The sequence below is a fragment of the Taeniopygia guttata genome, chromosome 3 (assembly GCF_048771995.1).
Source record: "Taeniopygia guttata chromosome 3, bTaeGut7.mat, whole genome shotgun sequence".
Taxonomy (NCBI): Eukaryota; Metazoa; Chordata; class Aves; order Passeriformes; family Estrildidae; genus Taeniopygia; species Taeniopygia guttata.
This window is the reverse complement of record NC_133027.1, coordinates 98,178,762-98,199,434: the sequence shown is the minus strand read 5'-3', so window position 1 is coordinate 98,199,434 and position 20,673 is coordinate 98,178,762. Positions and strand designations below refer to the sequence as shown.

Sequence of the window (20,673 nt, the reverse complement as noted above, 5' to 3'; positions counted from 1 at the left end):
CTCTGCTCCTTTTGAACTGTGGGCTTGACTTTTATCTCTGCAGGGCCTGAATTCTGTCCTTGGGCAGAGCATATGGCTGGGCTGGGCTTCTCCCCACTCCCCAGGCTGCTCTTGCCTCAGGCATACCTTGCTGCTGGGTGTGCTGATCTCTGGGAACTGGTGGTGGGGAGAGCTTCCCACTCCCTTCAATTCAAGGGAACTGAACTCGAAGGGGTGTTAGAAATTGGCCAACTTGCCCAAAGGAATCAGAGGCTGCAGATGGTATCTGCAGCTTATGGTGGAAAATTTGTTTTCTTCTTTTCCACAGGATGAAGAGATCTCTGCCTTCGAGCTGCACAGCATCATGAATAAAAGCCTGGCTAAACGTGAGTGCCTTCCTCCACTTCAGATGGCCACCAGCAGGTTTCCACCGTGGCCATGGGAGCACAGAGGGCACCACTGCCCTGGGCAGGGTCAGAGCCTGGGCTCTGCCCCAGACCTGCTGCTTGGTTCTCCATATGGCCACGACCATGTGCTCTCTCTGCTGCTTCAGGGGCTGCAGAAACAGGGGCTGTGCCAGCCCAGAAGGTGTTTCACAGGATGTGTGCTTTGGCAGGGTACAGATGGGTGTCTTTTATCCCAGCATCTGCCACTGGGAATTGGTTGCCAGGAAGATGGATGGATTTGAATAATCCTTAATAATAATCAATAGAGAGATTGCTGCTGTTTTAGTATTGAACCACACAGGAGTGATTCAAGCAGTAGCCCAGCCAATGGTCTGGGGTGTCCCTAAGGAGGAGGAGAAACTTGGAAACTCCGGGCTTCTTTTTCTCAAGAAAAAAGTGCTTGGAGAAATAATTGTCTCTTTAATTTCCAAAGTGAAATCTTACCAGATGGTCAGGACTGTGGTGTGTGTCTGTGTGCAGCAGCCAGTAATCAGCAATGGGCTGTTGCTGGCTACCAAGCTTGGCTTCATGTTCAGCCTTTCATGAAGCCACCTCCTGCTGACCTCCTAAGCTGGAAGTCCATGTTGTCCACAGAAGTCCACTTTGCAGGCAGGCAGGGAAGCTTTTGTCTCTGTCTCTTGATCCTGCAGCACACTACAAACCAGACTACTCAGGCTGTTTGCTTGGGGACACATCCCAGCTCACTTGCACCCAAAGCCTCTTTGTCAGCTGAAAGGATGGCACTGTTGGAAGCAAATAAAAGCTGGTTGGAGAGCTCATGAGCTATTTAGGTGCTGTGGTACAGCATGCAGTGATAATCCTGTCTTTTGCTCTTTCTGTAAAGATATTAAATCTGATTGCTTTAGTATTGAGACATGCAAAATAATGGTTGACCTGTTAGATGTATCCTTTGAAGCTCTTCCTAGATAATATTCCCCTTCCTGTGCTGAAGCAGGCCAGCTGCCTTTGCTCCCTGCTGGGTCCATCCTGGTGTACTAATGGCTCCTCAGGTGGAGAAGATGGCTTTACCCTGATTCCCCTGAGAAAGCCACTCCCTTCTTCTTGTTGTTCACATGTGTGTTATCCCAGGCAATGGGAAAAATCCATCATCAAAAAAAGTCTGCTTGGAAGCCTTCCCAGCTGTTGGGTGTTCTGGTCTGGCTGGGGACAAAGTGATGTTTGTGCAGGGAAAAGGGAAAAGGCTCTCAACATGGTGAGGATGGCCTTGGCTGTAGGGTTGTTTCACCTCTCTGTTATCTGGCTGGAGCTGGTAAGAGCATTACAAAGCCATAGGGGGATTTAGCAAATGGAAAATGAGGAACACAAATACAGTGTTTTAACATGCCATACAGGAAGCAGAGAGTGTGCAGGATTTTAGGAGCTTTTACTCCTAAGATACAGGCTAAAGTGTAGGATGAAGGATCAGGTCTAAGAATAGTTGTGTTCAGCTTCTCTGTGCAGTGGGAGTTGAATTGCAGAGTTGGAAAAGGAAAATTACCAACACAAGGTAATACTTTTCTATATTTTGGTAAAATACAGCAGTCCACAGGCAGTCCTTGGCAGGTTTTGGGTGCAGTGCCATGCCCAGGTTCTTTTGTTAGCTGTTTGCTCAAGAGCTGAAGGTCTCCAAATAGCAAGTTTGGCTGTGGCTTTTCCTGTTTATAATCCAGACCCAGGACTTGTGCCCCAATAACTGAAGGTGTTGAACCCAATATGCAGAACCAAATGAAATCATCCTGGCTCGTTTATACTTGTAGTGGAAAGACAGAGACCTGCAGCAGGGATGCAGAAAGAGCTTGTTGAACTGGTCATTATTTAAATTAATGATCTTAATGATTTAGAAAGAAATCTTGGACAATAATTGTGAATTCAGGAAGATGAGTCCTGGAGAGAGGATGAGTCCTTCAGAAAAGGACTTCAATCCCTCTTCTGTTTGCATTTTTTTTAAAGTCAGAACTGCCCATGCAAGTAAATCCAGCAGAGGGAGACGAAACCCCTTTTTCTTTCCTCTGAAGAAACTTCCTTAACTCAGAGAAGAATGATGGGAGTGGCAATCTGGGACTGAAGGAGTTCCACCCCCTCTGGACAAAGACTCAGAAATACCAGGTAAGACACAACCCCTCCGGGAGAACAATCACACGTAGAAGTGGCTGTAGACTGATTTGTGCCATACAATGTGCACAGTCACCTTTCCCAAAGCAGGACTGTGTGTCTGTAATCCCCCAGGTTTTGTCTTTATCTGCTCTGACTACTGCATTTTAAAACATTTACTTTTTAAAGCCACTTTTAGAACAAATGGATGGAAGTACCAAGTTCTTCAGATCAATGTTGCAAAGTTCTTTAAGTAACATGCAGGCTGCATTTCAAAATGTTTCACTTCTGCCAGAAGCTAAACCACACTATGCATTTTTATCAAGGTTTCACTTTGGGGTTTGTGTTTTGCAGAAAATTTACAGAGAAATTGATGGGGATCGATTTGGTACCATGAACTCGTATGAGATGAGGAGGGCACTGGAAACAGCAGGTATTTATATTGATCTGTCTCTTCATAGGATTTATCAGTTTCAAGCAGGGTTGGGAGACGCTCAGAGCCATACAGTCCCATCTTGACTTACTGAATTTTGGGCACTCTGGAGCCTTCCCCTCCTGCCACCACGCAAGATCAGGCATTTAATTTTGTTCCCATGTTTACTTTTTGGAAATACTCTTTTAAATCCTTGGCATTGTATTTTCAGGGCTCAAACTGAACTGCCAGTTACATCAGATCATTGTGGCTCGTTTTGCTGATGAGGATCTCGTCATTGACTTTGACAATTTTGTGTGCTGTTTGATTCGGCTCAAAACCTTGTTCAGTGAGTACACACAGCAACCAGACAGGCTCTGCTGCCTTGTGATTCCAGCAGGATAACTGTCCAGGCAGAACTGTCCAGAAGCCCAGGATAAGGTACTCAGACAAATATAAACCTCAGATATCAATCTGGCTTGTCCTAGATCCAGAAACAGTCTTTTAGGCCAGGCTGCTGAACCACAGCCAGTCTTCCCTGCAAACAACTTTATATTGATTAAAAAATACTAGGCAACAATTAAAAATGTTCAGTCTTGCTCCTGCACAATGACCTTGGAGCGGCCCTTTCTGATTTGGGGTGTAGACCACTGTCAAGTTTTAGATTCTGGGACTAAATTCCTTATTGATCCTGAAGCACAAGGAAAGGCAAGACTTTAAAATTAGTTCCTGTATTTACCCTTGTCTGTCATCTCTCTCCAACCACAGAAGTGTTTAGAACTCTGGATACAGAAAAAAGTGGGACAATAGAATTGAACCTTCTTAAGTTCATTTAGCTCTAAAACATTGGTTTTCATTTTTGGGGGGAAAATTGGGTGGGGGGGAATCTGTCCTGCTCCATTCTGACTGAGGATGGCTGGTTTTAAGTACTCACATTTGTGCTGGATTTATCTACCTTGTATTTATAAGTAGCCTTAGAAAGATTACCTTTTAAAAATGTACCTACATTACAGCATATTCTCTAACAAACACAGTTACTTGCACCAGAAGCCACTTTTGGTAAAAGCAGTAATTTTGGCTTCTTCACTGCTTTTTCTATCAACAGAGCAAAATGTAGGTGCAGTTGTGTAGGCAAGACTGATGGTCTGCTCGTGTCTGCTTCCTCCTGCCCCATGTGTGCCCTGTAGAAAGGACTAAGTTTGGAGAAAAGTACCCTCCTACATGTGTTTGACTTCCTTATTACCTGAACATAACTTATTTCTGAACCTAAGAATCCCAAAACTCTGATTTAAATGAGATATAAATTTAAATCCCTCAGGAAAGATCCTAAAATTACTTCTGTAACAACAGGCTGACTCTATGCTGGAAATGCAGCTATGCAAACTTGCTAAAGGTCTTTTCACTAAATATAACCTTGTTTTCCTCTCTCTCTTGCTAGAGTGGCTGTGTTTTACTGTCATTTGAGCCACTGGCATCAGCCTGAGACCTCAACAAGAGCATGATCAGGTGAAGATAATCAAGCTACATACAAGTAATATCCAAACATGAATGTGCCTTAACTTACACAAAGCAAGCAGATTTTGCACACAATTGCAAGAGGAAAAGCGTTCTACTTCCACAGAAGAACCTGCAACCTCATTTTTATGGACTTGACAGTCTGTGCCTACTCCCACATAGCCTCTGGACAAAAGCTTTAGTTTAGTACCAATCTTCAGTGCAAGTTTTTCACTGCTTTGCTATTATCTTTGTATTTAAGGCATTTTACAGGACTTCAGGAAGAAAAGCTCATTATAGATTGACAGTCTGGTTTTAAAAAGTGCTTTTTGAACAACATCCTGCATATCTGAAATTAGCAAAGAGATAGCATTGCATATCTAACCATCTGTACTCAGAGATAGGGGTTCCAAGACCCAGCATATCCTAGTTAAATATTCTTTAAAGAATTTTTTAAAGCAAGTACGTCTTTGACCAAAGTGAGCATTGATGTGCCTGGAGCTGGAGGCTGCTGGTAACAAGATTCTTCCAAGAGAAAGCCCATGCTGAGGTGGAATCTTGAGTTCCTGTATCTTATTTATCTTCATTTGAAATACAAAAAAGCATTTAAATTAAAAAAAAAAAAAAAGCAGAAATAAAATTTGCCAGACTGTTATTTCTGCTGAAGATAGGCATTCTTTTTCCTTAGAGGTTGATACTACGTTCCCCACACCCAGCCTGTTGAAAACAGAGGCTGTGACTATGAGCCAGCTGCTGCTGCCTTTAGTTTCCCCACCTGAGGAATTGTGTCCTCCTTACAAACAATTTCTTCCTTATGGGCACCTTTTCAGAGAGCAGTAGGACTTACCTAGTAGGAAAACACGAGCCTGCAGGGTGAGGCACTATCCAAATACCCTTAAGGAATTATTTGCTCCTCCATTAAATACTGCTCAGTATCAAATTATTGCCAAATGGAGAGATAGAAAGGATAGCTCTATAGGAAAGGCTTTATTTGGAAAATACTTATACCAAGTTGAGTTTTTTCCTTAAGTATGTCCCTTAGCTTTTAAGGTTAACAATGTGTCACTAACAGATCCAGCTCAATTTTAAATGCAGAAAAACTATCTGGAATGGATGGGGGAGGAGTGGCTCAGTTTAATACAGAAAGTAGCTGAAAGTTACTGTAATGTAGAACAACAGTGTGTCTTACTGGTAACATTTCTAATAAAAATCACAATTAAAATACCCAGAGTTAAAGCTTAAGAGGTGACAAAAGTTTAATGGTAGAGTAAACAAGTAGAGTAAAAACAAGTACATTGTCAAGGACTACAGAAAGTTTCTACACTTAGTCTTCAAAGTACAAAATACAATAAATACATGAGGCTCTTTGTAAAAAGAGGAATCTAAAACTACATTTCTGTTACAGCACATGATATTTTGAATACATAGAATTTCTAAGATGCTACAGCTTTTTTTAAAGTTATTGCTTAATGGATTGGTCATGTCGTTGTCACTCTTCAGATGCACTTCAGGTTTTTTAGCTTTTTTTAACAAACATTCTGCTTCCAGCAATAAGCAGTTGGGTGCTGTGTACATACTTCGATTTCTCCCATCTGGAAAAAGCCTCGGGATAAATTTGGACAAAGCCAAGTTGTCTGTTTCATGATGATTCCTTCAATGGCAAATTCAAAGGGTCCTTGTATTTAATGCAGAAAATAAGTGAAACTCTCTTCTGCCATGTTTGAAGACAGCTGGGTGGGTACTTGAACATAATGGCTTGATTCGACCAAAGGCAGCAGAATTTCATTTGCTTGTAAGCATTATTTCATCTTGTACAATGCCCTCATCCATTTGCTAATGCATCAATCCTTCATTTGTTTTCAAAGCACATTTTTCATAGCTTTCAAATGACATTGTCATTGAAATAAGTCTCATGATATTGGAACCAACGCAAAATGGACCTTTTTTGCTGTAAGTTATCCATGATTAGTACTTCAAGAATCTGGCTTCTGTACTATTTCATGCCAAGCTTCTTTGTCTAGGTTTAATCCTTGGATACAGCTGAGGGTAAAACAGAAATGAGGTTTAAAATTTAAGTATTGTAAAAGGTTACTTTTTTTAAAAGAAAAAATAAAGGAACAAAAACACCCTCTCTTTGGTGCTACAAGTCTAATGTAATTCATAGTAGTAAAAAGCACGCTTATAAAAAACACTCAGGGCACTGACAAATATGAAGTTAGCAGTCTTAGGCAAGCTTAAAAAAATACCAACCGTGTCAGTACAAAAGGAAGGTATTGAACAGAACACAATTGAGTACTTTCAGCTCTACCCTGATGGATGGGCCAGGAAAAGCACGTGGTTTTGTAAGTCAAGAGACTTCTGTGTTCAGTGAACTGTGGGATTGTTCCTGATTTATAAATGGGACCAGAGAGGCGAAGTCTGGTTTGCTTTCTCTCAGCTATCAGCTTTTATGGCAGTAAAACTTGGGGCAAGCTGGAGACATCTGTCTGCAGAAGGACCATGGATGTGGAGGAGCTTTGCTTTAGAAAGTGAAGGGTGGGTGGCCAGTTCCACGAGTGACCTGCCCAGCAGGAAATTGGTCCCTGCCAGGCTGTGGCCCCTGGGCCACGTGCCGTTCACACAGCCTGGCTGTGGGAAATTAATTTGTAAAGAATTCTTAAAATTTGATAGAAAGTTCACAGTCTTGTACATCTGTTTGCAAACATTGAGATAAGGTGTGTTGATTTCAGAACTAGATTGAACTAGAAACAAATTTCAACAAGTCTCAAAATATGGCCTTGCAAAAAGACTAGATACTTTAGAGAATTAGAACTGTGAAAGATGCATTGTAGCAGGACTACGTGGGGAAAAAATAGAGGTGGTTGTTAGAAGTAATAGCAGCATTGTGTGGCAAAAGCTAATAGGCTGAAAAACATTTATAAGGTATTGTAACCAGGAAATAGGTTGGCTTCTGATGGAATGGTGTTGAGTTTTACATCTCACTATTCATCAAGACTGATAATGGAATAAAATCTTTTAAAACACCTCTCAGTTACCCCATCTTTGTAAAAGCTGGGAAAACTTGGCCATGCACACAGGTGCAGGGGACAACTGACAGGACACAGCTTGGGACAGCACACAGCAGGGACAAGATGCCTGGGAAGCTGTTGGCTCCCATTTGGAAGGGCTTAGGGAACAGCTGCTGTTCTGAAAAGCTTGGCCAGTGGCATATGAAAATAGGAGGCAACACTTCATCCAGTTAGGAAAGATGAATCCACATATTCTAAATGGCAATGCATGTCTACACCACAGCTTAAAGCTCTCCTCAAAGCTGCCCCCTTCTCTCTATAACCAGACTCTGGCTTCCTTCTTTTCTCAGTGACTAAGACAAGGCCAATGACTTCACCACAAGTCTGTCTCAGCCTGCTGTGATTTCACCACTCTCAGAGAGGAAGTCAGTCAGTCACGGTATCACAGCACCTGACAGTGTTCAAAAGACTCCCTTTGACAGTGTTACCTTACTAGCTTAGGGAGCTGGGGAGTCACTATGAAGGGTAGAGCACTGATACTGGCAGTTTAATCCTTGTTTTTATTCAGTACACCTGGCTGCAAAAGGATAAAGCAACTATGATAAAAATAAGAATATATTAATCTACCAAATGCTCTCCTCTTTGGTGAACATCATAGACTAGAATTCAGCTGCTATATTAAGAGGCCAGTAATTGCTTTGGAGAATCACCACAGAATATTTCAGTGGCAGCACTAGAACAACTGAACAGACACAGGAGAGTCACAGCTAATTAATACTGTGTAGTTTTCCCCAAAGATTCTGTTGGGATTGTGTTGCGCTTACAAAAGTAAGTTTTGATCCCCAGTTTTAAGCTGTGCTGCCGTGTACTTTTTTTTTCTGGAAGCACAGATATTCCTTGTGTTCTTACACACCTGTGCTCAGGCTCAAAGCACAAGCTTATGAACAAGCACTACATGCACAATTCACCACAGGGCAGGCAAAAATCAAAAAGCTGCCATTTTAACCTTACTGTTCACGGATGATGGCTGCTCTCAATTTAGAAATGTTTACTTTGGAGAGGGGAAAAAACTGAGCAGGAGTAGTATGTTAGGCAGGATTTTACAGTACATGGTGTGTAGGCCTGACCTGGAAATGATAAAGACATGGACATGAAAACTGATTTTGCATTAGACAGAGTCACTCTGCAAAATCCATCCAGTTTAAGAGTAAGGATTATCTGCATGAGGAAGGAGGCTCAGCCTCTTTCAAGCATCATACATCAATCAGCTAAAATTCACAGTGGTTAATCTTGGAGAACCTCTTATCTCCAGAAACTAGAATTGCAGAAAAAAGCTTAATGGAATTTTTATGTATGTGTCCATCTGCCATTGTTTTCTAGCAACTCAGCTATCAGGAGAAATACAGGGACATAACTGAAAGTATCTTATTTGTACACTGTTGTTTTTAATAAAAAGCAATACAAAAGGTGATGAGAGAAGGAGAGGTTATTCATAGAAGGCCTCAGACACATGGTTAAAGGTTACTTAAAAAGCAGAGGAGAAAAAGATCTGTATTTACTGAGCAATGTAATCTTTTTTCCAACACTAGAAAAAAAGATAACCTTGATTTTTGCAGAGTTTATCTCCTTGGATCAAAAAGTGCCCTGTGTACACAGCAAAGGACTCATGACTCACTCTTCATGCAAGTTTCAGTTCTGAAGGCCCCTTGTGCCACTACATCACTTTTTTGAAACAGGGAAAATTCTCAAAAAATCACAGAATATCCCAAGTTGGAAGGGACCCCCCCCCTGCAAGGAATCACCGAGTCCAGCTCCTAGCCCTACACAGGACAGCCCTAAAATCACCCCATGTGCCTGAGAACATGCTCAAGAAAATCTTATTCACACATGGATAAAAGAGGTTTTTTTCCTCTAAGATGGTGAGACAAGGCTGGTACCAGGGCATGCTGTGTATAGCAGGGTGGTGATACATGTTGTTCTTTTGGGCACCCATTAATCTGTGTTAAGTACCTTAAACAGAGGGTGTTAACCCACTCTGCCAAGGCATTCAACTCCCTAAATAAAGAGGGAGAATGTCATCTCCTTCCTCTTGACTCTTAAAGCTGCACCTCGATGCAAGAGATCCAAGGAGAATACAATGCTGTGTACACTCCACATCCTGGGGTGGGGTTTTTTTGGCTCTGGGGGGAGGCAGGACTCACCCCTAGCAGGTTTCGGGGCACGTAGCCCTCCTTGTCGTTGAGCCGTGCCCACCACCACTCGATCTCCTCCTCGTCCTCGCGGCGCAGGATTGTCATGCAGTCTCCTTCCTTCATGGACAGCTCGTCGTCGTTCTGAGCCTCGTAATCCCACAGCCCATAAATCACTCCTTTGTTCATGATGCCCATCTTCTCCTGCACTCCTGAAACATTGCAAACACACAGCAGCTCAACTGAAAAGAAAATATATAAATAAAAAGGACAACAGGAGGGAAGACTCCTTTATTCTTACTGGAAGACAGTCCAGGGAAAAAACCCCAAAATTCCTACCTACTTGGCACCATATTCCCTACTCAGAGCTGTCCCTGGAAGAAGTGGCTTTATAAAGTTACTTACAGCAGACAGATTCCTTCCTTAAGCACGCTCAAAAAGCACAAGACAAATGGGGAGAGCAGCACAGACTGATAAAAGGTTGTATTTTTCTGTCCATGTTTTCTAGACCTAAGTGATGAGCAAGAAACACTTTCTGTACTCTTAGTGCAATAGTAATCTCTTTCTCTCAGAGGGAGATAGCAATACCTGCTTGGGTTGACCCTCACTGTCATTCTGATGCTTGTGGTGTCATTTGCCAACGGGGTAATTTTATTTCAGAACTTTAAAGCAAGTTGCATCTCAGCCCTGTACCTGAGAGATTTGCCTGCTACTCTGCAGCTGCTTTTGGTTATCTCAGCAGTTCTTCATTTCTAACACTTCTTTTTTTTTTTCTTGTTTTAAACACTACCTTCAGAAACACAATTTTGTTAAATTATTTCTGGACCAAGGTGTTTTGGAGTACACACACGCACCCTGCAGGGTTATTCAGAACTTGCTAATTTTACAGCTGTAGCCAGATATTATATTCTTCTTTCTGTACCAATTTCCTCAGCCTCTAAGCACAAAACTGGAAAAGGTATCTTAGTTTGTACACCAGTTGATTTTCTCTTAGGTAATTATTTTAAAATACTGAATTCTACTGTGTTTTTTTTTTTTCCCTGTTGGTTCTGGTATTTTCAGGATCAGAGAGTACACTGCACACTGTATCACAAAACTTGTCTTTTCCCATTTCATCACGTGCCTATTACCACCTTCATCTGCTGAAGGAAGCATCTGCTCAAATCAAGTTCTTCACTTCTGCACACCAGCTCAGCACATAACATTAAATTACTTCCAGTGCATTATAAGCTCTGCTCAGAGAAACTCTTCCCTTGCTTTGCATTTGGTATAATCAGAGGTTTGGCCAAAGCTGATTTCTGCACCCAGGTGGAAGGGAAGATTGAGCACTGAGCATCAAAGCAGATAAAGAAGATTCACACAATGCATGTGGTGTCCTAAAGGGGTGTTTGTAGTCACACCAGGGCAGTGGGGCAAACAGAGTCAGGCATTACATTTAAGAAAGTGAAAATTTCCATATTTAAGCTGCATCAGACCTGTCATTTAATCAATGCTAAAGGATGACTGATTTTATTTAAACCTATCTGTACCTCTTACTTGATATTGGACATCATTTGCAACAAAAAAGATTACATGAATAAATTAATTACACCAGGGTTTATTAGCTTAATAATGACTTTAGAGGGCCAGGTTTTAGTGTAGTTCTGGAAACAGATACACATTCCCAAACTTCTTTTACAGAAGCAGTTTTAGGCAGGGAATAATTTCTTACAGTAACTACAGGCAAGCAGAACCAGTCTTAGCAATAGGACTAATTTCTGATGGAACAATAAGGAACTTTGGTAGCTGAACAGCCAATACCATCAAGAGATAGTTTCAGTGGTTTCAATCTGGGAAAACTGGCAATAGGCCTTACAGTTCTTTCAGGGCCCATCAAAAAGTGCCTCATAACACAAGAAGATCCCAAACTCAACAGAAAACAGGGTATCAAATGAAAACACCAGATGACAGGCCATAAAAAAACCCCACAAACAAAAATAATGTATTTCTTCGTGCTGTATGTAATGAGACCACAGACCTCCTTTCCACAGGATATCATGGGCAGTTTACCTGAATTTAAGAATTAGACCAATTCCTGAAAGAATTCCTTCAAGAGCTGTTCAACATATACCAACCCTTAATAAAACCAGTTTAAAATATTAGACAAGTATTGTTTTTTCATCTAATACTACAATCTTCCTTGGGTATTTGGTGTTGATGACCTCCCTCTGAGTCTGGATAAAAAATGAATTTGAATTTTGCTTAGCCTACAAATTTTGATGCCAGTTAAAAAGGCTTCCTCCCTTTACAGAGAAAACTATATATTTGGCACCAAAGACACAGTTTTCAAGCTTAGGGAGGACAGCTGGACAGACTGTTTTGAAATCTCCTGGCTTAGGAGCAGCTTAGAGAAACTCGGCTCTCGCCTGTGCCACAAAAGCAGAAAGGCAGTTTTACAGCTTTTTCTGCTGTGTTACATTGCTGTTACTCTAACCTCTTGCAGAGAGATGACACACCAGCTGGTGCATGCCTAGGGGACATGAGCTACATACAAAACAGAGAAAAGTAATTTAAAACCTCATTACACACAAAACATACAGTAATGTAAAACCTCACTGACTAATACTCATCACACCCTAGGGGGAATTCGTTTTCTCCATTCAAAGATAGTATCTCAGTAGCTTTACAATTTGAATAAAATCTAAACTTAATATGGGAATTTTTTTTTAAATTCAAGTGAAGAAAAAAGTGAGGAAGGTAAAGTCAAATTCAGTGCTTACTAACATCCATCGAGGCAGGAACTTAGCAATACGTTTTCTGGTTCTAAAGTGCACATTAGGAAATACTATTTTCAAGACACCAGGTAACAGCTATGAACTGCCTACTGACATACCCATACCACTTTTGTTTTCATGTAAAAGAAGTTCCTATGTGGCAAGATTCACCTAACTAGTGTATCTGTCAAGGTACATGCTTCAGTCAAAGTTTTTAATATAAAGAAACCTTTTGTTACTCAGATCTCCCTCCACAGGGTGAGTATTACGAAGCTAATGGAACTCATGGAACTCCTCCATGGAACTCATTCTGTGACAGGAAGCTGCTGAAAACCTCTCTCTTTCCAAGAGGAACCTGTGGCACAGGTACCTGAGTGTGCAACTCAGCCCTCCTCCTGCACAAATGAAGTGAGAGGTGGCAGGGGAGCCCCTGGCGTGCTCCAGGATGGCACTCACCATAGAGGAACTGGGAGCACTGTGTGTAGCCCTCCTCCATCTCCTCGCACTTGTCCGCAGCCGTCTGCATGTCGCTGTAGGTCATGGCAAAGACCGCAGCCCCCGACTCCACCAGGAACTTGCACACCTGCACGTTGTTGCAGGATGCTGCACAGTGCAGAGGGGTCCTACAAGGCAAGCAGGATGGCAATTCACTCCCACTGCTCACAGAGTGCTCACAGAGCCCTGGCAGCAAACTGTGTCCATGCCTGCAGGACCTGAGCAATCAGCCCTGCCCTGCCGAGCGCTGCCCAGCACAGCACCTCACCCAGCATGTCAAGAGCAATTGCTTTTCATAGGTAACAGGAGCTACTGAGAGCTGCTTAAGCCCTAAAGCTAAGTTTCCATACAGATCTCCAGTTTTTCTACCTTTCTGTAATCTATTAACATTTTAGAAACATTCATTAAGGCACTAAAAATTCAACAATTAATCAATATTGAAAACCTACTCAGAAATCTTCCTGACATTATGCCTCTTGCAATCTAGAGAATTACTTCAAGATTTGACTTCATGACAAGCACACATAATTGTGATAACCCCTCAGGTTGAGGGAGCACAAGCATCTTAATTCAGTTTTAGGCCTCAAGCACTTCTGTTATAGGCAGAAATAACAGTAAAATCACTACCCCCTGCACCAGCCTTCCATAAATAATCTCCCTAGTAATTTGTAAAAAGAATTTGTAACACATTATCAGCTGCAAGCCTTGTTTGAAGGTTATGGTTTTCCACTTTATTTTGGTTTCAAGTTGGCTGATTATTGGACAAAGAACTGGGGAGAGTCTGCAGGGCTAGATACTGCCCAGAGCACAGGTAAGTTATAGGTTATCTCACAGAGGATATTGGGAATTTCAGCATAAGGCTCATTATAAGCTGGTCTTCAATATCTCAAAGAAATAGATCAATATCCTGACAACTGTGTCCACCCCTACAAAGTTTTTTTAATACAGGGAATACTGCTTTAATTTCCCTGTTTTCCCATCCGCACAGTCCCATATGATGCCCCACAGAGAACTGCTGTTGCTCTGCTTTGGAAAGAAAATTCGTCACCAGCTCCACAGGAGAAAAGCAAGGGATACTCTGAGGGACCTGCAGCAGCTCCCAAGTCCTGACTCTTGTGGAGAACATGCATAAGGAGCCACTTAATGAAACCCTTACCATCCATCACTGTCTGCAGCGTTCACATTCACCCCAAACTGCACCAGGAACTTCACAATTTCCGTGTGCCCAGCACACACAGCGTTGTGCAGAGCAGTAATTCCTTCATCATTGGGCATGCTAGGATCTTCCACCTGGCCAGCCAGAAAGGAGCAATCACATTCAGGTGAAACTCTCTGGAATAAACATTTCTTCTCATACAAATACCCATTTTATTATTCTTAAGTATGAATTTGTGATGCATTTCTAGGAAGGACATGAGCAAGAAGGCTACAACCACTACCAATTTTGCAGCAAGACTCATATTTAAGTTTGCAGTCTCCCTGTAACAGTGTGGTTCAAAGAAACAGGATCTTGATAACTTACTAAAAGTACTTTCAATAAATTTCTGATATATGTTTATTTAACTGTGAGCAAAATTCACATGGATTTTACTTACCAAATTATCTGATATCATGCCAGACAGGGAATGAAACACTACATCAAAAATGAGAAAAAGGTGTCCTGCAAATGTATAGTCTTGAAGCTAAAAATCTACTGTGGACTTAATATACTTAAAATCAGCCTCCAAATATGATCACTTAGAACCTGTGATGCTTGTGGTGTCATTTGCCACTGGCAGGAGATTTAATCTCCTCGAGAACAGATCTAGGTTCTGCACTAGTCCAGGAAAGCTATGATTTCCCAGTTTCAACCAGGATTGGAATTCCTTGTCTTACAAATTAGCATTTGTACCTCATAAATTATTCTCTGCACAAGGTCAAACTCCCCCTCCAAAGATGAATCCAGAAGCAATGCCAAGGGATTGAATTTCACTCTCATTCCATGGCCAATCCTTTCGGAGCCGGTCTTACGCAAGTTCGTCCTCTTCCCCTGCGAAAAGGTAACACAAGTTACAGCACTTTTCCTGGAAAGATGATGAATACAAAGCTGCTTATTTGGGAATGGCAGCAGAAATTATCAACTAGAAAAGTGTTTAATAGGATATTTATAGTATTTTTTACCAATCCCCAAACACATTATGACTATATAAGGTTAAGGATGTTATGAAATATCTCTGCCTTTATCTCTGGAGAAGGTCATTATTGAACTGTCATACAGAAGTCACCTTGATCAAACATCAACAAAGTAGTGAAACTACCAAAGATCAGGAAAAAATGCAATTTTTTCTTGTTGTTTGGACAATTTTACCATTAACTCTCATAGCTGTTCGACAAACCAAGCAGCACCCTCCACAGGTACACTACTTTAAATGCTGATTTAAAGTTCCTAACATTTTTGTAAGTATACCAGAGGTTAGCAGGAGTAAACAGTGATGGAAAATGGTTTTGGGAAAATACAGAACCAAGTGCAGAATTGCTTTAGATGCTCCCATTGATACTGGAAACCAAGTATTTCTATAGCTGAGTTTGTATCCTTTCCTTTAGGCAACATGCTCGCATTAGCTCAGCGCTGGCCCAGCTGCCTGGGCAGCAGCAATAACACTATTCATGAGGGAATGTAAATTTCTGACAGATGTCCAGGCAAAGATGACTAGAACTGACTTATATTCTGCAAGAGCAAGCATGTGGAGATAAGGTATTTAAGTAGAGATTCTCATGAAATGCTCTTCTGCCTGTAGATTTGTACATAATATCAAAAGTAGAGGCTTTTCCAAGAGTGAGCCTGGCAGAACAACCCACAGATTTAAACACGAAATCAAGAAGTTGGGCTGGTTTCTTCTCATCATCGCAGAATTACTACTAAACCAAGCAGAAGTGAGTTCTCACAATTCAGGAAATCCTACCACTCACGTTTCCTCGTAAAAGGGAGCCAGAACAAAATCTTTAAACCATGAATACATGAAATGTCTACTCCATGCACAAATTACAAGGTTAAAAAGCACATTTAAAAGTTTTAACTCGTCTGCACTGAAGTGATAGAGGAAAAAACCACTTTCATGTATCAGGTCATGAAAACAGTTATCAAAACTCTCTTTTATAGGTTTTTAAAGAAAGTCTTTGAGAAACCAAAAACATTAAGCATTTTTGTTCTGCAACAGTGAGGTAACATCATACCTCACATAGATATAAACTTGCAAAATAAACTAGTGAAAATGTTGCCTCCTCCCAGTCCCAAGTGACTCCATTCGAGGCAACTTGAGAAGAGACTGTGGGTAAATCAGATTTCAAAGAAATTCAGGAAACATTCAGTAGACATACAAACAGCTGATATCTACAAATGAGTTTGTTAGACAGAAACTAAAGAAGTCTATTCCTACATATTTTTCAAGAAAGTCACTTTCAGATAAACAAACGCAACCCAGGATTAAGAAAATTAGTCCCCAGCTCATGCTAGCAATAGTGGGAAATGCTTGTGAAATCTGTATCTGTACCTCAAGAAAAAAAAAAAATCAGCTTTAATTTTTCTTAAAAAGGAAGTAAAATCTGGGTGTAGGCAGACTTCTAGAAGGAAGAATTCTTTACAGCTTTGTAGAGTTTTACTATTTGTGTATTCCATTTGAAACTTTCCATTATGTCACTAATTCTAGGGACAAGAGAGACATTTCATTACTGTCATGTAGTCTGGAGATAAGAGCATCACACAAATAGAACAGATACCAACAGAGACTTTGTTGAGACTGTTGTAGACTGTGTGACTGTTCTCCCACATCTGCCTGAGCTCTACAACACAATGCACAGGGTTTATGGCAGCACGTGAGAGGATTTATTGACAGGGCACCCCAGTTGTAAGCCATTACTTACAGGAGGCAAGGAAAACTGTCCAGTAACTTCAGGAGGCCTCATATTGAATGAATCCTCTCCCAAACTCTCTGGTTCCCCTGAAGGATAGGGAGGTGGTGGGTATGGAGGATATTCTTCCATGTACACCTCCAGTGGCAGTGGAGCTTCTAGGTTTGGCTCTTCTGGTTTGGGCTGCGTGAGTTCATCACTGTCTGACACAGCTTCAGGTACAGGGTCCAAAGGCACAGGGGGAAGAGCAGCTTCACTCTGCTCTGCTGCTGTGCTTTCTGTCTCCTCAGCAATAGCTGTTTCTGGCATGGAAGCAGCCGTTTCTTTTTCAGACTCTGTGCTTAGATAAGGATTTGGGATTTCCACTGGGCTTTCAGGACTGGCAGCTGATGCCGTCTGTTTGGAGGGATGTGAGGGAGCTGAGATAGTCTCCATTGCAGCCAGAGTGGTTCTCTGATACAGCAGCTTCTGAATGTTGGGGCCGTTGGGCCCCTCTGGCTCAGTAATGGAGCTGCGCTTCTTCAGCGGCCGGGGCGCGTTGGACAGCTTCTTCCGCAGCGCCTCCAGGTCCGCGTCGCTCTGGTTGCGGTAGGGGTTGGACAGGAAAGGCAGCAGCTTGGTGGGGCTCAGGGGACGGGGAATCCGCTCTGGCTCGTGGTTCTCGTGAGCAGAGGCTGCCGTTTCCATCTCGGGCTCTGGGCTGCCTGGCTTGCCCTGGAGGTTGGAGTAGATGTTCTCAGTCTGCGGCAGCTGATTCTGTACCCCCGCTCCTGCCATCACGGGCTTGCCGTACACTGTGGAGCAGTTTAGAGAGGGGTCGAGGGGAAACAAATTGAGTATTCAATCAACAAGAGAACAACAACAAAGAAAGGTGAACCAGGTTGTGTAATTTTTGTGTAGGGCAAAGAAGCAGAATTCAAAAAACCGAACAGAACTAATCTGGTAATCAGATCTACCATTAGTTATCTTGCAAACCCAAGACATACATTCTGCACTTCCTGTTAACACTCTTACACAGCATGGAAGATCCACCTAAGATTCTTACAGCTTCTCTCACCCACTTAACTTCCCTAAAGAACAGTTTCATACCCACAGACCAGGTGGAAAGATCATTTATCTGAGGTTTATCAGACAAAAGAGAGGGAGAGAGCCACATGCTTACCACTTGGGAAGTGTGGTCCTCTGGTCTGTGCCCTTGTCAAAGCACTCTGCACTGCCTGCTGGAAGTTCTTCCCAGGAGTCTGCTGCTGGGTGTACATGCTGTAAATGGAACTTGCAGCCACAGTCTGAGGCTTTCGAAATGGTGGCAGTGAAGTCTCTTTGGATGGCTGAGGAGTAAAAGGTCTCACAGCTGCTGCTGGGGGACTCTCCTGTTTGGAGGAAGGAAGAATTTGATCCTGGCTAGAGGAAGAACCTGCAGGAGGTACTGAAATTCTTTGCTGTATCTGCTGAGAAGGATGAGAAGGCTGCTGTGCCACTGGTTTTTGCTTGTTCCCCGCAGCTGCAATAGCCAAAGGAAGTTTCTGCAGGTTTCCATCCAGCTTTGTATCAGCAGGTTGCAGGTGACTAGCTTGACCAAAGTAAGGCAAGTTTATCTGTTTTGGTTTAGTGGGGACAGGTGGTGGCACCTTGGTTACATTTTTATTGGTTGTCTGAAAGACAAAAAAAATCATTAAGATCAAACAGTAAAGCATGATTTAGGAGTTCTGCTATGAAGGACCAAAGAGCCTCAAAGTATGACACAGTATCTTATGTCTACTACTTCTGTAATAAGGTTTACATCATCACTGGAAATAAGAAGAAACTGCTTGAAACATTTTGTTATCACTGATATTTTTAAATACTTTGAGCCTATTCTCTTTAATTCCTTCTGTAAGAGATATGTTTAAAACAGGAGCAATGGCAGGGCAAAAAAATTTCTCTAGAGATATCAGACCCTCTGTTGGCAAGAGGTTGCTCTCTAACAAAGCACCTGTCATAACAAGTTGTAGGCTAGTACACCCCTACTTGATCAAACTGTGCCCTCATGCCAAAATTTGGGTGGGAAGTTGTACTGCTATCAAACATCTGAAGGACAGTGCTGCATTGAAGATGACGAAGCACGTATATGATTTTGAAACAAACAACCAAACAAACATGCAAATGCCTCTTTGTGACTTTGGTGAAAAAATGCACACTTGTACAAGTAAGACAGCCAAAGATTCCCACCACAGTGACTGTAGAGAATGATTTGGAGTTACTAATTGCCATTAAAAGCCTAAGAGACTTTTTTTCTCAGAAGCAGCCTTTTCAAAAAAGCTGGCTCAGTACTTTTCAGAGCTTTCTGCCAGCCACATTAGAGCAGCTGTGGGTGAGCCCTGGCAGAGGGGAAGCAGCAGCCCGGGCTCCCAGCATACCTGTGCTTCCCGCAGCAGATCCTCGCTGCTCTGGTTCTTCCTCAGCGTGCCCAGCCCAGCAGACTGCTCCACAGAGTCAAACATGGAGAATGGACGCACCTTCTTCTCTCTGTCTCGTAAAAAATTTTCTCCTTCAGCTGTTGTTGAAGAGAGAGGAGACAACTTTCAAAAGGGATGGCACAATTGTAGGGGTGAGAGTCCTGCTGCGTGCAATATTTACCACTGTGTATGCAGGGGGTGCTTTTTGCATCCATCCTATCTCTGCACTAAGAGCCCCTGGGCCTGTCAAATGCTGAATTATGCAAATTCAACAGGGGCATGTAAGAAGGAACTAGGATCTTCTTCAGCACCTGATGCAAGTTGTGGGTTTGGTTTCTTTCTTCTTAAAAACCCTGCAACACCATAGCAAAGCGATGGCAATGTTCTTTGATATTTTTTTTGGTGCTTTCAAATGAATTCTCAATTATTTACTGAAGCATTTAGAAGAGAGGTCTCATTGACTAGATTCTCCAAATTTTAAAATTAGCCAAGCACACAAGTACACACCTTGTCCTTCACTTGTCACAATTCCTTTTCCTGAAGTCAAGGCAGATCCTTGATTAATATGATTATCTGTATTTGAACTACTCCAGTCAGGGGCAGATGGGGAAGGTTTTGCATTGGGGATCACAGAACCTAGGAGAGAATAAGTGGAACAGATTAAGCTAGAATAGTAGCTTTTATCTACTTATCACAAATAGTTCTTTTTTCTGTAAAAGCCAGGTCTAGCCAATGTAAAAGTATCACATAGACGTTAACTGCTATAAAACCTACCATTAGAGATTTTAATTTGTTTGTTTTAAAGAGAATGCAAATGAAGTTTAAGAACTACTAAAAGCAGCAGCAAAACTCTGTCATAGCACACATCTGCACTTAAAGCAATCAAAAAAGAAACTTCTCTAGATTGGCTTCTTTCCAGTTAGTAGGAAACTTCCCTTGAGTATCTGTGCTAAGTTAGAAGTGATACAATGTTAAGTATGAAAAAGATATATTGTGCAAAGAAAAACATCATGCTTTAAAGCATAGACAGACTCAGCCAGGGATGGTCAGAACAGGAGAAAATTAATCTGTGTGTTTAATGTGCACACAGGGTCTGCATTAAAGATCTATGATCTTTACATTCACTGGAGTAGACACCCAGATCTGCAAAAACTACTAAGAAAACACTTGCAATCTCCTATTAAGTATTTCACCAAATTCTCTCTACTAAATTCTAAATAACCTAAGTAATGTTAAATTCAAACAGTAATAATAAGCAGCAGCACAAAATTTCATCTGACAAAGTACCAAAAACTCTCTCTAGGAAAGCAGCCCTTTTGTCCAAATTCTAAAAAATAAGAGATATTTGAGTTCAAATAGCTAACCACCACACATTCTTCTAGCAAAAATTCAAATGCTGTGTGGTCTAAAGTTTAAATTCCACTCCAGTAGTTTTAGGATCAGCAAATCAAATAAAAAGAAACAATCCTCCATTCTCCAATAC

General features: G+C 41.8%; 2 protein-coding genes across 2 annotated transcripts in view; one reads left to right on the top strand and one right to left on the bottom strand.

The window, feature by feature from the left end:
- The first annotated feature begins 2,460 nt into the window (after positions 1-2,460).
- LOC115494500 (calpain-2 catalytic subunit-like) lies at positions 2,461-5,949 on the top strand. The gene is made up of 4 exons (XM_072927494.1): positions 2,461-2,531; positions 2,871-2,949; positions 3,161-3,277; positions 4,369-5,949. Exons 2-4 carry the CDS (start codon positions 2,910-2,912, stop codon positions 4,428-4,430), a joined length of 219 nt encoding a protein of 72 aa, XP_072783595.1. The 5' UTR covers positions 2,461-2,531; positions 2,871-2,909; the 3' UTR covers positions 4,431-5,949.
- TP53BP2 (tumor protein p53 binding protein 2) overlaps positions 5,654-20,673 on the bottom strand; it is a 51,261-nt gene continuing 36,241 nt past the window's right edge. The window contains exons 10-18 of the mRNA XM_030268984.4: positions 19,698-19,826; positions 19,152-19,288; positions 17,918-18,407; positions 16,768-17,549; positions 14,759-14,896; positions 14,024-14,157; positions 12,829-12,995; positions 9,632-9,831; positions 5,654-6,462 (exon numbers count right to left, since the gene is read on the bottom strand). Coding sequence (XP_030124844.4) covers positions 6,421-6,462; positions 9,632-9,831; positions 12,829-12,995; positions 14,024-14,157; positions 14,759-14,896; positions 16,768-17,549; positions 17,918-18,407; positions 19,152-19,288; positions 19,698-19,826 — 2,219 coding nt within the window. The 3' untranslated portion in view covers positions 5,654-6,420. The remainder of the gene's footprint in view (positions 6,463-9,631; positions 9,832-12,828; positions 12,996-14,023; positions 14,158-14,758; positions 14,897-16,767; positions 17,550-17,917; positions 18,408-19,151; positions 19,289-19,697; positions 19,827-20,673) is intronic.